The sequence below is a fragment of the Zonotrichia leucophrys genome, chromosome 8 (genome assembly GCF_028769735.1).
Source record: "Zonotrichia leucophrys gambelii isolate GWCS_2022_RI chromosome 8, RI_Zleu_2.0, whole genome shotgun sequence".
Classification (NCBI taxonomy): domain Eukaryota; kingdom Metazoa; phylum Chordata; class Aves; order Passeriformes; family Passerellidae; genus Zonotrichia; species Zonotrichia leucophrys.
In genome coordinates this window covers 9,056,225-9,073,856 of record NC_088178.1, presented here as the reverse complement: position 1 = coordinate 9,073,856, position 17,632 = coordinate 9,056,225, and the positions used below count along the sequence as shown (strand labels likewise).

At 42.9% G+C, this 17,632-nt stretch overlaps 1 protein-coding gene across 3 annotated transcripts in view; it reads right to left on the bottom strand.

Moving 5' to 3' along the window:
• NEK7 (NIMA related kinase 7) overlaps positions 1-12,146 on the bottom strand; it is a 67,145-nt gene extending 54,999 nt beyond the window's left edge. For 2 of the 3 annotated variants that reach the window (XR_010441186.1, XM_064719675.1), the window contains exons 1-2: positions 11,983-12,146; positions 1,121-1,205 (exon numbers count right to left, since the gene is read on the bottom strand). Coding sequence is in view for 2 of the 3 variants with exons in the window: in XM_064719675.1 (XP_064575745.1) it covers positions 1,121-1,177 (57 nt within the window). In the remaining variant the exon portion in view is untranslated. Of the gene's footprint in view, positions 1-1,120; positions 1,206-10,370; positions 10,564-11,982 lie in introns of all 3 variants that reach the window. The other variant, XM_064719676.1, reaches the window with a different exon arrangement.
• Positions 12,147-17,632: the final 5,486 nt, after the last annotated feature.

Genomic DNA, 17,632 nt, shown 5'->3' with positions numbered 1-17,632 from the left:
GGGAGGACTGGATGGACCAGAGGGTCATGATGTCATCCCAGGGGCTCCTGACAGGCTGCACTAAAGGGCTGCCAGGAGCCTCACATAATTCACCACAGAGAAGTGGGAAGCTCTGCACATGGGTGGCAATAACCCCAAAATGCAGCAGGAACACTGGGCACTGACCTGCTGGAAAACAGCCCCACAGGCCAGCCCTGGGGTCCCACTGGACACCAACACAAACAGGGGCTAGCAATGCACTCCATGGTGGACAGGGATCAATGCACTCCATGGTGGACAGGGATGTCCTGGGCTGCATTTGGAGAGTGGTGCCAGGAGGAGGAGGGAGATGATCCTTCCCCTCTGCTCAGCACCGGCAGGAGCACACCTCGAGTGCTGCATCCAGCTCTGCGCCACCCCTACACAGACATACTGGAGAAAGCAACCAGGGCACTGCAGCACAGATCACAGGGGGAAAGGCTGACAGCAACATCCAGCCTACAGAAGTGAAGATTCAGAGGGAATCTCATCAGTGGGCTCAAATTCCTGAAAAACACATGTTAAAATACAGAGTCAGGCTTCCTTCAGCAGTGCCCTGTGACAGGACCAGAGGTGATGGGCACAGGCTGAAACACTGAAGGTTTCATCTGAACATCAGGAAAGATTTTTTTCACTGTGAGGGTGACAGCAAAAGGGAGGTGGTCCAGGGAAGTTGTGGAGTGAAACCTGATGCCTGGTTTCAACCATTACATTTCTGTCAATATAATGACAGAAATCCGTACAGTATCACTGTCAGGAGCTGTAAGAAGATGTAGGTAAAGCCAACAGTCTGAAATAAATAGGGTATTTTGGATACAATTTTGAAGCACGGAGTTTAACAACTCAAGATTTCTTAAGGAAACAACTGTATTCCTCTTTGCTTCCTCCTCACCCTACAACTTCAACTTCCCAAAGTCAGTGAAACAGCAGGAGGCAAAAATTAAAACCAACTGTTTTCTATGCATTACTGAACTGATATAGAATTCATTTCAAGATCATGAGAATACATTCTATCTGTTCACAGTTTCATTGTTACCATGAGAAACAATGTTATCCCTATTTAAGAAATGAGTTACAGTTAAAAAACCCCAGATATATGTACCTGTGGCTGAAACGGTGGAGCAGTAGGCCCCTGCATTCCTTGTGATTGTTCATCCATTCTATCAAGCAGCAATGTCTCTTATCTCCTGAAAAGAAAAATACAGTCATTACACTGTAATTCAGCCAGTATTTATGATTAATAAACATCAGCAGAAGAACAAAGGAATTAATCTTCTCAATTGTATGCTTGAGTTTAGGAACATTTAGCTAGCTCTGCACTGTTTGGGGAAGGAGATTTTCTTATGCTTAGCTGTTCTATGAAATTTAAAAAACCACTATAGGCACCTGAATTTATCATTAATAATGTGAATTAAAACTATTTGCACCAGACAAATGATTCTGCCTGATAAAAGCTGCATCATCCCATTACTCTTCAGGGGCACCAACCACGTGTTTAACTCTGTAGATGTCTGACCTACAGGCAGCAGGGCAAAGAGCAGATCAGCAGCAGAGTTACAACTGCAGCACACATACTGCACTGCATTGATTTAGCTGTAGGTTTTAGGGAGTATGCAAGAGTAGTTCCATCCAAACAGAAAAAAAGCTAAACATGTACACAGTACATTCTGACAAGCTAGTTAAGAGGCCTTTGGAATACTGTGAACTTCTCATTTCCCATCAGTAAGATGGGAGGAAAGATGCCTGCCACATTCCCAACATAGACACACAAGGCTTTGACCAGTAATAAGAGCTGCAAAATGCACTGAACCACTAGCAGTAAAAACAGGGGAGACAAAAATGCAAATGCTTATAAGACTTTTTTTCCCCTCAACTAAGTGCATCCTTTCTTAGGCACCCCTGAGGGGGAGCAGGCGCAGCAGCCAGTGCTACTGATGCCTACAAGGGCAAGCTTTGTTCAGATGAAGACAACACAAAAGTTCACTGCAGCTTTGAAGCCAAACATTGAAATAAGCTTTCATACAAGTAAGAGGCAAGGCCTGAACAACTTTTTCATCACACAAAGATGAAGTATCCCTGCCTATTACCTGGTCAAACCTGCCAAGGCCTTCAGAGGAACAAGAATCGTGTCTGACAGGGATATTATCCTTGCTTTTCAATTTATTGTTTTCTTATTGCTGGCTCCAAATCCTGAATGTTCTGGAGACAGACAGACACAGAACTTGTTTTCTGACACCATTAGATGTTTAACATGAGGAAATTTCCTGTAATAAATTTATTCTGCTAAACCTATGTACTTCCACATACAAAGCTATTTACACTCCACACAGATTCCTACAGCTGTTAAACACACGCAAATCTTCCCAGTAATTCCTCTAGATTATTCAAAGGGTTAGAAATAACTCTCAACAGAAAACCTTAGAAAAGCTTCTCAAAGGCAATTCCAAAATATTCAAGAAACTAATGAATGGCTTGTGCTCGCTGCACTGCTGCCACTCTTACAGTATTGTTGCGGTAAGATCACCAGCAGACAAAAGAGGCCCCAGGCAGCTCTGCAGTTCCTCGTGAGCTGCCCTTGTGTAGTAAGCAGTGGACAGCATACACAAACAAATCATTAGTGATCTGCTCTCCCTGGCCCATTGAAAGCAGTCACCCACATGCCATCCCAGCTCCATCAGCAATTCCTGACACCAAACCACAGCCACACTCAGAGCAACCAAAGGTCTCCTTAGGCTTTGCCTTCCCATCTATCATACATCCACACAAAGCACACAGCTTGGGGCTTCCTGCTGTTCTGTATTACCTGTAATTGATTCAAAGATAAAGGGGATACCTGTTTAAAATTGAAATGCAATTAGAAGACACATCTATTTCTGTCCACAGTGACCACCTTCTGCAAATCCATTAATCCATCACACTGATAAAGCTTCACAGAAATGAAGCAACAGGTGAGGCAAGTCAATAACATCATCCCCAAAACATCCAAATGCAACTCATGTTTTTCAATATGCTTACACCAGTCACACAGGGGGGAAAGGACTCCTTGCCTTCACCATATCCTTTGCCAAAAAAAAAGGAACTTTCTTAATCATTTATCTTGCAAACATGATGTTCACCATTTTGATGATGAAGATCATTTGGATTTGGACAACTGGCACAGAACATAGATCACAGGAACACAGGCATATACACTAAATTTTATACTCTGGTTATGGCTGATAAGACTTTACAATTATAGTTAATACTTCTGATTAATTACTAATATTTTAAATCTTTGACTTTTCAGCTCATCAAAACAGTAGCTGGCACCTACACGTAAAGGATGCAGAATGAAGTTCCTGGTGATACAGACAATAAGATCAATTTTTCATTTGAAATCACAAGGGCACAGCAACCCCTCTTACTCCACAAGGCAGAAAAGGAGCCCTCACCTGTAGGTCTGACCATCAAACCCCAAGTGCCTGAAATGGGAGTAACACCTTTTCCTTCCTTCACAAACAGGCCTGGCTGTCCTCATTCACTTCCCCAGTGGCCACCTGTCAGAGTTCTGGCTCTCTGCCCACACATCTGAAAATCACACAGATATAAAGCAGCCCAAGAGGCAGAGCTCACTCCCATACCCAAGCTCCCATCCCACAGGCAGCACTCAGCTTTCCAGGTGCTTTCCAGCCAGAGGAGAGGCAGGACTGACTACCCATGGCTGTCAGGGCAAGCAGAGCAGAGGAGCCACTCCTCAACAGGAGCCAGAGGTCATCACTTCCATTTCACTCAAATGTATCCTAAAATAATATTTAAAAAAAAAAAAAAAAACTAGGAAAAACTTGAAATTCTTGTGACTTAAGTCTAGCAACTATGCCTTTAAAAACATGATCAGACTATTCCAGGAGAAAAAGATTAAATGCACTGCTTAATCACATGAAACATGCTTTTTAAGAACTAGTTTCATAGCTCCAAGTCCATAAAGCATTCACACTGAATTCACATGGTATCTGGGCAAAAATGTTATTGCTTTAACAGATGGCAGTTCTTCAACAACAAAAAAATACGTTTTCCTGCAGAAAACATCATTAATAGTCTCAATATACATGGTTTCCATTAGCTACTTGCTATACACTTGTTTGTCAATTTTGCATCTTAAGTGAGAACATACAGTAATCAATGTCAAAGCAGAAACAGCTATACTTTAGGAAAAGAGCATATACTTAAATGAATGCTCAGAATGTTACAGTTCTGCTGAGAATCTGAGAAGCCCAGTCTTCTTTTTTTTCTGCAAAATATAGCTGTAACTACTGCACATAATTGCTAACACAGAGTTACACTGGTTCAGGATGTGCTGATCAGGGACACAGTCAATTTGGCTGTTCTCAAAGAATGGAATGTACTGTGTTTACTTCTGGGTTACACCACCAATTAAGGCAGATATTTTCAGGTTTTACTATAACCATTATTTTAGTTAAGTTAGAGACAAGGCTCTTCAGGAACAACTATTTTTTGTAAATAATTTTCTTGTAAATTTTGTGTAACATTAGATTCTTCAATCTAACATGGATCTAAAATGAAAAATTTTAGATCAACAAACTTCTCATCTATCTTTACTGAATTTAAAGATAAGGATCAGCCTCAGGTGAGGGGTGGGGGGGAACCCAACAACATATATCAATTCTATGTTTCCATGTAAGAACACAAGCTAAAGAAATATTCCCATTTGCTTGTATCACATCTTGTCTCAGCTACCCAAAAGCACGATTTACACATAGGTAGAACATTCAAACAGTGCCCCTGGTTGAACCTAAAAAAAGCAGTGCTGTGGAAACACGGGTTTAGATTTCCAAGTGCCTTCCTGAGCAGCTGCCACCCAATTCCTGTGCCCACCGCAGCAATGCTAATCCAGCAGGGTGTGCCAGGGAGCCCAGGCGTGCCAGCCCTGCTCTCTGTCACCTGCAGTGACACTGCCACAACCTCCCAGTGCCACAGCCACAGACCTGGCAGGAGAGACAAACTTCACACCCAGCAGTAACAGCGTGGCACTTCAGGGTAAAAAGCAGCCACAGAACTGCTTTGTAAGGCAGACTGTCTTAAGTCATTCTCTGCCTCTTAAAGGCAAAAACTTGGCCACTGGAGAGAACCTGCTTGGTGGTCAAGCCCACACTTTGTCAGGTCATCAACACTGATCAACACTCTTCAGCACCCACTCACTGCTGGCAACTCAGGAGCAGGCTGCAGTTTATAATGTTTATATTTACATATATTTTTATAGGTATGCATTAATAATGCAAAATGCATTTAAGCTGACACCCACTTGAAGTTAGTCTGCCAAGACTAACTGACAAGGGACAAGGCAGACTCAGTACTGGAAGACCAAGTTCACCATTATCACAATAAAATGTCACATATCCCTACTAGTATACATACATATTTATAAACATATATATATCTTAATATGCATATATGTGCACACATCTGTACACAGATTATGTACCTATACCTGTGTATGTACATAGAATATTTCATTTTTACCACTGTCAGCTAATAGTAAATACTTGCTTCACATTGTCCAAAAAACCCAAAATATCTTCTAGAATGTGGAAAAACACATAGCATTTGTCAAATTCTCTGCAGAAGCATCCACATCAGAGAGAAGCTTTATATGCAACTTTAATGTACTGAAAGTGATTCAGTTTGGATCCATATACATCTATATTCAAGAAGGATTAGTTTTAATTTTAGAAGCAGTTTCTAAAACTCAGATCAATACTCTCCACAGGATGCCGAGTCCCCTCTGTAGGGACAGCCTTGAATCTGAACAATACAAATTCCCAGCACTTGTTAATCTTCAGGTAGATATTAACTACCTAATTGAAAATACTGCATTTTTCAGCAAATTTATATCCAAATTCCATACTCATGGGCAGTCCAGTCAAAGCACTCAAAAAACACATGGACAGTTAAGCTGGGTAAAAGTTGGTTTTAGCAAGAGCAGGAGCAGCCATACACAAATAACCCTTTTGGAAGAAAGTAAGGAAATACACTGAGTTTGTACACAATTTTCTCATCCATTTGGCCCAACTTACCAGGCTTATTTTCACTCCAACCCTGAAAACACACATGCCATTCACTGTCATTCCCCAGCTACTAAGAGTTTGCTCTGTCAGTGCTGTCTGATTAGAAGATAAAAGTCAAAGCCCTCCTGCTTCACAAGTCTGCTTCCATTCCTCTTCATTTGCACAATTTAAAAAGTTAGTTTGTTTACTTCTCCCTCTCCATTTCAGTTGTGTCACTCAAGTAAATTGCTTATCATGCAAGGTGCTCCCAAAGGGTTATACATGCACTGACTTGTCCCTTATTGAACTGCTTGTTTGTTACTTCTCATGAGCTGAATAAGAAACAGGAACTGAAACTGCTTGAGCAGCAAGCTTCTACATTCTTCATTTAGTTTCTATTCGCCTGAAAGAAATTTGATAACCCATTTCTTCATACTCAATAGCCAATTATAAAGGGCATAGGTAGATGATAATGTCACAGTGAGAAGTATTGCAGGGAACAATGCACTGTGTTTAGCCATGAAACCATCTAGAATCAAAGCCTCAGCCCACACCACAGCAGGCTGTGCTCCAGCATCTCTAAGCAAGCAGCTCTAAGGGTGAAGAGATGATGTGATGCTGCCCCTTCCCTGCCTTCAGCCATGGCTCCCAAACCCTCTTCCTTCCAGTGGGGGTGCTGTGGCTACCCAGACTCCTGGACAGCAAAGTGAAACTCGCTGAAAACTACCCTTGACAAAGTGACTTTTTCCCAGTTCAGTCCCCAGAATGGTACCATTGCAGAGACAAGGACAGGACTGTGATGGCAAAAGACAGAGAGGAAGATACAGGACTGCTCTAGCCCCAGCTAACTTGGATCAGCTGAATCTACTGCCAAATTACATCTGTAACGTGAAATTACACAAGTCAGTCTAACAGCTCAGTGACACCAAAGATCTTTCTCTCACTTTCTCTGCCACACAAACCCACATTGCCATTGTGAACTCTCTGGCCCTGTTGTCAAGCTGATCCAACTCCCTGGTGCAGCTGGACCTCTGCTCTGCAAGCAGAGCAGAACCAGCACGTGGGGCACTCTGCTGAGCACCAGGGGAAGTTCAGGGATGGGAGATGTAGGAAAGGGACTACAGAAGTAACAGAACATCTTCCCTCTGGCAACAGTGTGCTAATAAGCTAGCTCACCACACTTTACTGTGCTTTGTCCTCGGTAGGGAGGTGAACAAGCACTTCAAAGAACTGCAACAGCAAGGCAAGGACCACAACAGAGAGAAGGCAATTCACAGAGAGAAGGAAATTCACTCAACACCAAGCCAAGAGTTTTGTCAACAAAATACTGTATAGGAAAGTAGAACTAGGAAACAAAATAGACAGAAGGAACATAATTAAGAATAACAAGTTAAACTGGAAAAAGGAAAAGAAACTGAAAGGAGAAAAAATCCCAAAAACTAAGATGTTGAGATAAAGGAAGCTAAAACATGATTTAGAAACCCTTACAGGTACAAAATTCACAGCTCTCACACACAAGAGAGGAAGCCTAATGAGGGCACAACTTTAAACACACCTATAAAAGCAAATTATTCATATAGAGATGCTGAAGAGATTTTACTAAAAGTGTAAACAGGTGATCTTCACACTAGAGTTAAAAACACAAGACAAATGAAAAGAGTGAAAGCACTGTCAGATAAACCCACTATGGCTAAGCACAGGGAAAATACATCCCAATTAGAAGACTGGGTGGACACAAACATGCAACAACTGTGGCTGACAATGCCAATGTTGCTACAGGTGGAGTAGAACACTTTTAGCAATAAATTCCACACACTCCTCAAAAATCTCTCATTATCTTAGAAAGCAGTGCAAGACATCCTACTGCAGGCATTAGATGCACGTTCTCAAGCTGAAAAAAATTATCTGTAATATCTAGTTTAAAATCTGCTACCCTAAAGATGAGAAAATGAATGAAGCATTATAAAGAATCAGAAAAGAAACACCAGCCAGGTTTAACAGGCTTCCTGTGAACCTCTGAGCAGCATTACCCTTGACTCCTGAAAGCAGTGAGCGATCCAGGATCCCTGGGTCCAGAAGCAAGGCAGGCAGCAGCCAGCACACTCACTTCAGAGACAAGCCAACACTCCAGTCTGCAGCTGCTTCTGTGTTTCACATCAAAGCACCACTGTGTAAAAGCTGCAGGATCCACGTGCGGCTGTGGAGCACCCTCAATGACCAGCAGTACATGGGACACTGTCTGCAAGCTGCTCCTCAGGTCCTGCAGGTGCCTGCAAAGCTCCCACACAGCCCACATACCCAACACACAGCTCTGAATCTCAGTCAGGGCAAGGACTGGAAGTTCACTGCTGCAAAGACAACTCCTTTTTTGGATTTGCTCTCAGATGAGGACAAAAAGGGTACAGAAGAAGGGCCTCTACAGGGCAGGAGGCTATGTGTTTTCCCACCACAAGTTTTTTACTTATTTTTAGAAGTAAATTTTAGTTCACCTGTTATATTTTCGCCTTCCTGCAATCAAGGAATCAGTAATTTTGTAAGCTCTGTTCTCTAACTACAGAAAATTGATATTAACTGAGAAAGAGGGGTTCATCAATACTTCACAGCCCCTAATTCAAATATCTCCCAAAGGCTTCAGCAACAATCTAATCTACAAGCTCTACATGAACTTTTATGACGTTGTAAAATAATTCATCTGGTCCAACATAAACACAGCTATTAAATAAGACAGCAATAACTTTGCTATAAATCATTCCAAGCAGCTTGAAGAGGCTTGAATGCAGACTCCCAAATGCCACATGATGCAAACAGTCTATTTACTTTGTCACTATAATCCAATACAAAAGTCACTAATATCACAAGATTAACCACATGCAATCAGGTTTTAACATGATTGTTCACAGTATTTTCTTACAAATTCCTCTTTTTAATGTGTTGTTTAAAATTTTATAACGAATTCCCTTGCATAAATGAGTGTTATATGCCCAACAGGTTACAATAGCACTTGAAATACTGCACATTTTCTAGCTACAAAAATCACAACTGAATCACAGATTTGTTTTACATGCCTGAGACAAATGCACAAGAGTCTGTTCACCAAAAAAGCAACTCATTTTCACAGCATTGCTTCTCTGCAGCTTTTTAAACTAATGTGACAGGAAGAATCACTTTAATACTTATTAGGGAAACAAAATGTGGGATTATGTACTTCAGTGTAGGGTTTTGCTCCTTCCCATGTGGCTAGGGAAGTGAAATGGTGATAAATACAGCAAATCAGTGCTCTAAAGCCTGTCCATATCAGCCCGTATCACCACTTTGGTATTTTGGTCAGTTATTTTCATCTCATTTGCAAAGCACATGGAATGCAGATAAACTGAACAAATTCTCTGGAAATTAGTCAGTTAACTCCCAAAACTATCCACAGTATTAACCTTCACAGGATAATCTCATCATCTCCTACATCCTAAATCAGAAGGGATTTACAGATAAACACCAAATCACCAAAAAAATCCCTTGGAGGTAGAGAAGAAGTTAGTGCAGTTGGACTTTTCCTAGGGGACTTTCCAATGTAAGGTGAACTCAACCAAGCATCCAGCACAGATGTTTGGAACAATGTCAAACTTCAGAAGGCAGCAAGGCACTGATAGTGATAAGCTGAATTTAGCATCAGTATAAAGGCAGAGAGTATTGCACTAAGTTTATTACACATGGGTAATTTATGAATTTATGAACAAACTGCCTCAGCAAATGTCTCTGTGCACAAATACACAGGACTATGTTTTGTGCAACTGAGCTTATAGAGGGGTTTATATGGCTCTGTCTTACAATGCAGCAGATACCACAGGTCGCAGTAAAATGAGCAACTGACTTCCTGCCTGACTATTTTTCATCTGACTTTCTAATTTGTTCACAAGCCTTCCAATGAACTCTAAAATGTTTGATTTTTTCCTTCTTTTGAAACAAACTTCCATGGTGACGATGGGAATCTACTAATCTAATTTATGTAGACCCTGGAAGATGCTGTGATAAATGCATCAAAAAAAGATTTTTGGTTGAATAAAATTCCTTTATCTCAATTTTTTTTTTACTGCAATGATTAACTAGTATGCTGAATAAAAGATATCTATGATAAAGGCAGTATCTCCATCCTTACAGTGAACAACTTCTAAGTGTGCTCTGACAAGCCATCTACCCAAACATCAGGTATTTCTGAATACGGTATCTTAATATTTTGAAATTAAAGAACAAGTGCTCTCAGTATTATTCTTAGTATCAAAACATTTAAAAATAACAAACATGGTTTTAAGTTCTTACTTTAAAGCTGCCGGAGTTGCTTGTAAGTTTCCCTCCTTCCACCACAGTTTTCCTTCCTCTGCGTAAGTTTTCCATAGGCCATGAACTAATGACTGTTTTCCACTGCATTTCATCTCTCTCAAGACAGTGCAAGTCTGTAGTTTAAACAGACATTTCTACAGCACTGCAACACTTGAATTCTCTCCTAAACTGCCTAGGAAAAAACAAAAAAAAAAAAACTTTTAAACCTCATTCTTCCTGATTTAACCAATCTGTGAATCTAACTGTCCAATCTAATAATCCAAACTGTGTATCTTATGCAATTTCTGCATCTCAGGCTTGTCATACAACTTTATACAGGAAATACATCCAGTACATTCCACAAAATTACTGTGTACATGTGACCTTTCCTGAGAAGCGATGCCACTATTGCAATCTGAAAAAATACCTCTATCACTTCAAAAGGTGACAAAAGTTATCATTCAGTTGGTGCAAGGAGGGAAAAAAAACATTTAGAAAGCTTCTCTCTAATATCAAGAACTAAATATTTGTGTGATTAATGAAGAACACACGTCCCCTCACCATATTTATTACAAGTACGGTGATTATCTTGTTTTACCAGTACCCTCAAAAAATGCAGAGCAAACCAAAGCATACTGCACTCCAAGAACTGCGTTCTGAACCCTACAACCACGCAGGATCAGCTCACACGAACACTGAAAGGAACGCGGGACCGGTACCGGGATAGCCGAGCCGGGATGCTCGGTAAGCAGAAGGAGGGGACGCTCACTCCCATAGGGAGAATGCCTCACTTCCAGCGTGTCCCACCAGGCCGCAGCTCTCCCCAGGCCCGCGGGCAAACCCCGCACCCGGCCGGGCAGCCACGGGGTCCTCTCGGGACAGAGCCCGCCGGGACGGCGCTGCCCCCCCTCACAGCCGGTGACAGCGCTGTTGTCACCGCTGCCGTGTGGCACCCGCAGGCTGGGCTGTCCCGGGAGCATCTGCCCGGCACCCAGCCCCAAGCGAGAGGAGGGCACGGGAGCCTGGAGGAAACAGGGGGAAAGTGACGAGGAACACCAAGGAAAGCAGCTCCGCCTGCGGCAGGCACGCAAAGAGCCCGGCGCGGCAGAGGCACGGGGGCCGGCCGGGCCGCAGGCAGGCTGAGGCCAGAGGTGGCGAGGCCGCCGGGCAGGGTCCCCGGCCGCCCGCTCCTTCAGCGGAGGTGGCGCGGCAGCCGCCACCGGGAGAGACGCCACCGGGCGAGACGCCACCGGAGCGCTCAGGGCGCCGCTTGCCCGGCCGGCACACGGCGGCTCGGCGCCCCTCCGGCCGCGGGGCAGGTGCCGGTGCCCCGGACGCGGCGCAGCCCGCTGCCGTCCCGCCCCAGCGCCGCGCACAAACTTTCTCGCTCCGGCCCCGCGCCGCTCCCTCCCCGTGCGGCGGGCGGAGCGGCAGCCGCCGCGGCCAATGGCGCCGCGCGCCGCAGCCCCGCGGCCAATGAACGGCGGCGGGAGGCGGGACCACCGGCAAACCCCGCGGCGGGGGGAGCGCCCCGGCAGAGCCGGCTCGGCCGCCCGGACCCCCGGGACCCCCCGGCTCCGGAATCCCCCGGCCCCGCCGCCGCCCCGCTCACCGAACAGCCTGGCTCCGCCTGCTCCTGGCGCGGGAGACCGAAACCGGCCCCCGCTCCTCCCCGGCGCCTCGAGCCCGGGGCCGCGCCGGCGCTGGCAGCGGGCGCCTAGCGGGGCTCCTGACGGGCGGCGCAGGCACCGGCGGCAGCCCCGACCTGCTCTCCGCCCCCCGCCGCTCCTGCCAGGCCCGTAAACATCCCGGCATCCCCGAGGATGGGGCGGGGCGGCCTCCCGGCCCCGCCTCGCTCCGCTGCCCCCGCCCGGCCGGAGGCGCCGTGTCCGCCCGGCCTGGCTGCGGTCGGTGCCGGCGGGCCCGGTCCGGCTGTGCCCGGGCAGCTGCTCTGGAAATGACCGGGGCTGTACGTGCGGTGAGACGGGGAGTGCCCATCGCAGCGTGTTGGTGCCGTGGGGCGCGGCGGGGCCCGGGCACTGCGTTTCCGCAGCGGGCACGGGAAACGCTCCCGGAGCAGGAGCGGGAGGAGCGCCGGCTCCGGCCTCTGGGGCAGGGACTGGCCCTTCTGCTCCGAGCAGCCCTGCTCTGAGGCTTGGGCCCTGCCAGATTTAAAAACATGTCAGACTTGCTCATTTTGTATTTGAGTTGTGATAGTCAATCTGCGAGACATTCGATATTAACTGAGTACATCAGATGAAAGTGACACAAACACCTTTTTGTATACTGGGAGAAATAAAAGTGACGGCAACAAAAAATACCAGACTTCGTGAGTCCTGTTCCACCAGCTTCTGATTTGCAACAGCACTGGGTTTAAGTAGATAAAAAATACTGAATTCCAGAATACTTCTGGTTTTCAGGTTCCTCAAAGTCCACCCTGCTTCAGTGCAGGGAAAGATAATTACCTACACAGAAAAGCCTTAAGAACCAATGATGGGGGGAAAGTACAAAAGCTGATCAGTTTCCCCAGTCAGGTTATGGATTACTATGATCAAATTAACTTTTTTTCTTGGGTGTAGAAGCCCTCTGTAAAAGGCATTCTAGTAATTTAAAAAAGAGAAAACAGTAATTGATAATTACCTTGAATCAGATGTACTTGATTTTTTCAAAGCAAAACTTCTCATAAGGGTTGGAGGTTTTGCTGCAGTTTTTCCCTTGTACCAGGTATAGTAATACTTGATTTAAGCCTTGCAAGAGAAGTAGGAAGTGGGAGAGTATGTCTGAAAAATGTCTATTCCCTTCCCTGTGTGCAAAATTGTATCTGTTTTTGAGGCAAACTTTTCAGCTTTGAGACATCTGCAATGTCGCCAGTGATACAAAGTCTAATGAAATTTGAAAGGAAATTATTTTCATTGGCTCTCATTTCTCTGATTTGTTACTCTTTCTGCACATTTCCTCTGTATTAGCATTGGGGCATTTGATGCCACTGGCCAAATACAGTGATAAGGTGACCACCCAGGCTGTGGAATCAGACATACCCTATGACCTTCCCCTTTGATGTGCATTTTGTATTTCTTTAGGGCAGTCCAAAAAAATTAATTGGAATCATGATTAAGAGATTTTTTTATATAAATTTTGTTGTAAATGCAGTTTCTTGAACAAGAATTCACTGGATTGTTTCTTGCAGAAAGTGCAATACATTAGGGCTCCCCACATATCACAAAGTGAAAACTTGATAGATCTGCCATACAATGTTAAGTTACTTTAAAGAATTACAATCAGCAATTCCACTGACTTCCATCTCCAAAAATCTCTTCAGCCTCAACCAGAAATGGAGTTGTGTGAGGGCCGTCAACTATTTGCAAAACCTCTAATGGAAAAAGGAGAGATTGTCATTTGGTGTGTAGCTGACCATAAAATACTGAGTCTTATTATGTCTCACATTTCCACAGGTAAAGGCAATAGTACTGTAATACCCAGCTATTGCTATTTTCTAGCCTCTGTTACATGGAAAATGAACAATTCACAGTCTAGACTTGGGCAGCATTTGAAGGTTTCTCTACATTCATGCATAGAAAGAGAATATCCAGGGCTTACTTGCCTTTTTTTATGGTAGGTTTCTCAGTCTTCCTTTGTTTAATCTGATTGTAAACTTTTTTTAATCTGATTTAAATTCTTTTCTTATCCTATTTTTATACTCACTGCTCTTTCACTTTCATTAATTTTCTTTGATTTTCTCCATGCTGTAATTTCACTGTACAGTTCCATAATATTTTGACTTGTTACTTTAGACACCTGAATCCAATGGCTACTTTAGTCTGACATTACCAGTTGATGAAGAATCTTCTCTTTCCTGTATTCCAACCTTATCTTTCTTAGAAGATGGTTGTTTCTATTTTATTCTTGATGCTTGGGACTCAGAGATGCTAAAAATGAAGAGTCTGCTTTAGTTAATTAGTTCATCATCACAACCAGGCAATAAATGTAACTACACTGCCCCCATTAATTTTAAATTTGCAAAGTGACACATCTTCCACAGAAGATCCTCTTCAGACCTGCGTTGTACAAATGTTTATTTATAGAAGGATGTGTTTCTTTGCTTTTCAATGCACATTTACAGTTAAATAAATTTGTCTAATATTCCCTGTAATGGAGACTTTATATCAAACAGGATCAGAAAGGCAGAAGAGGCTCCAGAAGATCCAGCAGCCCCAGGGATTGTTAAGGAGCAGGCTTATCTCTGGCTAAAGCTTCCCTCAGAGGCCAGAGGGGACACTGCCTAACCAGCTAGCAAAGGATTACAGAAAATGGACAAAGACATGCTGGAATTAGGGATCTGTGAAGGAGAATATGGCTTGTTCCCTAAGTCTGCCAACTTCTGAAGGTGTTGGCAGCAAATGCTTTACACCTGGAATTGAACAGGCCAGAGGCAGAAGCAACAAAGACCTCACTCTTTGTCAGTGGATGCTAAGCTTCATTAGCCATGCTATTATTAACCTATTTACATTTCAGCAGTGATATAAGAAAGCTGCATCAGTCTTTTTCTGATCATTGAAATCTGTGAATATACATAACCTATAAATATAATCAGGGTTCAAGAATATAAAAATACCCAGTGACGACAAAGGGTATTATTTGGAATGGCAATGTGTCACTTGGATTGTCTCTGAAAACAGTGTCCTTTGTCAGGACTAAGCTGCTAGAACTTGAAAACACATAGAGAGGGCTAGGTAGCGACATAAAAATGAACCAGGAATTCAAACATTTAGCCCAACTCCCTGGATGATTCCTAACTTGCTGCCACTGTTATCCAGGGCTCTGTATAGCTGGAGACTCTTGAGATGTTCATTAACACAATAAACTGAAAACTCAGGAAAAATACAGGTTTGAAAACTTTAAAACTTTCAGGCAGAAGAGCTCACTAGGACAGTGGAGGATGGGGATAGATGTCTTTGAGGTCACAGAGATAGGAGCATAACATAACAGCTCACTGGTTAACAATTCTTTAGGTTCTTCAAATCAATAAAGTACAGGAAATTAATCAAAAGGAGCAACTGCTCTGCTCTAAGTCCTTGAAGCCTGAAAAGTCTCCCTCTCTCCTGGTTCTTTGTTACTAACAGTAAAAAGGCTGGGATAGCTGCCTGTGACATGGATGTGGAAATGAGAAAGGCTGTGAAGGCAGGAGTAAAGAGATCTCCATTATATTTGCACTGGATAAATATTATGATAGGGCTTTATGCAGAACTTAAGCTTTTAGACAACATAAATCATTAAATGGAGCAATCCAGGGGAGCTTGGAGAACTGATTTGTATGAAGCAGGGCACCAGACCTTCTGAGTTTCTGTATTAAAGAACAGTTTTTAGAATTTTGATCATAATATATTCAAATTCAAAAACCTTTAGAAGTGAAAAGGCCAAATAAATTTACCATAGCAACAATGTTGAACAGAGGACTACGTAAAATCAAGGAAGTTTGTTAAAAGTAAGTTAGGATAAAATGATCTGTATTAGAGTTTCTGAGTAAGTATTTATCATCTGTCAAAGTTAGAGGGCCTCCAAAAGACTAGCAGAGCTCTACATGAGAATAAAGGATATTATTAAAAAGGAAAAGGAGCTCCTTAGAAAAAGGGTGTTCAGATGAGAAAAACAGAAAATAGGAAAACTTCTGGCAGGCTACATGTGAAACTGTAAAAGGCAGACCAAAAAGCATTTGAAGGAAAATGTTAGTAATGGTATAAAATTTTATTGTAAAACCTCTTCCAAACACATCAGAAGCAGGAAGCCTGCAGGATAGAAAAACTGTTTGCTTATGTGGATATTATGAGAGGTTCCTACAGGGAACCCCTTTATACCACAGAAACCTGTGAGAGTTTTTGGAAAGGTATGTGGAAACAGGGAGCTCGGATGACAGGAGATTCCTGTATTTCAATAAAACTTCTCAACAAATCACTAAAATTGCTTACAGAAATTAAGCTGCATTGCAATACAAAGAAAGGATCTGTACTGAGCAGTATTGAGTGCTGTGCAATACCTTTTCCTAAAATTTGGTTCTATATACATAATCACAGTTAAGTACAGTTCTTTTTTGCAAAATTTTTCTATGTTCTATCACACTGCTATTCTGATATATTATCATAACTTGTGTTATTGTTTAACTGAAGGAAGAAAATATTTGTATATTTCCCATATTGAGCACAGTTAGCCTAACCTAGCTTACTAGTAATAAAGAAAACTACATTTTGGTGCAGGTTAATTGAGCAGCTGATCTGTTCCTCCAGATTCCCACTCCACTGCAGCCTGTTGAGCTGGCTTCAGGTTTGTCATTCCATCCACACCTTCCCTCAGCATGTCCTGGCATTCCCCATGTTCTCTGAGGGCAGCACTGCTCACCCCCATTTTAGCAATGTCAGGAACAGAGCACCCAGGCAGGGAGCTCAAATGCAATTTAGGGATAGTTCTACCATTCACACAGGATGGCAGAGACTGTTCAAGAACCAGCAACAGACATGTTAATTTGTATTGCGTCTTATCTAAGTTCTTCCTGTTTAACAAATATTTATCATAAATCCCAAACTGTTCTTCTCAAGATTTTTTTTTTTTTTTGCTAAGTCATCCTTTACGTTTATCTAAAGGTCCAACCCATTTTAAACATCACAAATGTAACAGTTTCAGTAAGCATGTGCAATGAACTATGTGACTAATCAGTGATGGCAAGGAATTCCCTTTATATATTTTTCAGTTGTTCACCTCCTAAGTTGATTACCCTGCTCTGAATGCCAGATCTGAATATCAGTATGTTTTGCTAATGGTAGAAGCTATCTAACTTCTGTCTGGTCATGGTCCTTCATGCATGAAATTCTTTCACAGAAGCATAATTCATCTAAAAGAAACTTACAGAAGTGGGTAAGAGTTTCAGCTACCAAATGATTGTTCTGTCTGTTTGTCCAAGGTGGTAGTGTTTACGATATGACACAGGCTTAGAAACTGCCTTCAAGTCTATAAACATGTACTTGCCAATAAAACTGCAAACTGTATATCTGGTGCCACTGAAGTTCAGGCTCTTACCCAGTGTAGCTTGGTGTAGCTGTTCTGACTTCAGAACAGCTAATTTACACAGCTGAGGACCTGGGCCGTAGCTCTTGGATCTGAGTATTTTAACAAAAAAAGAAAATTTAGTCAACTTCATCCTTTCCTTCAGTAATTTATAGCAATTATGTTATGCTGGAGACATTATTATATAATACTGCAAAACAAAAGTGCAG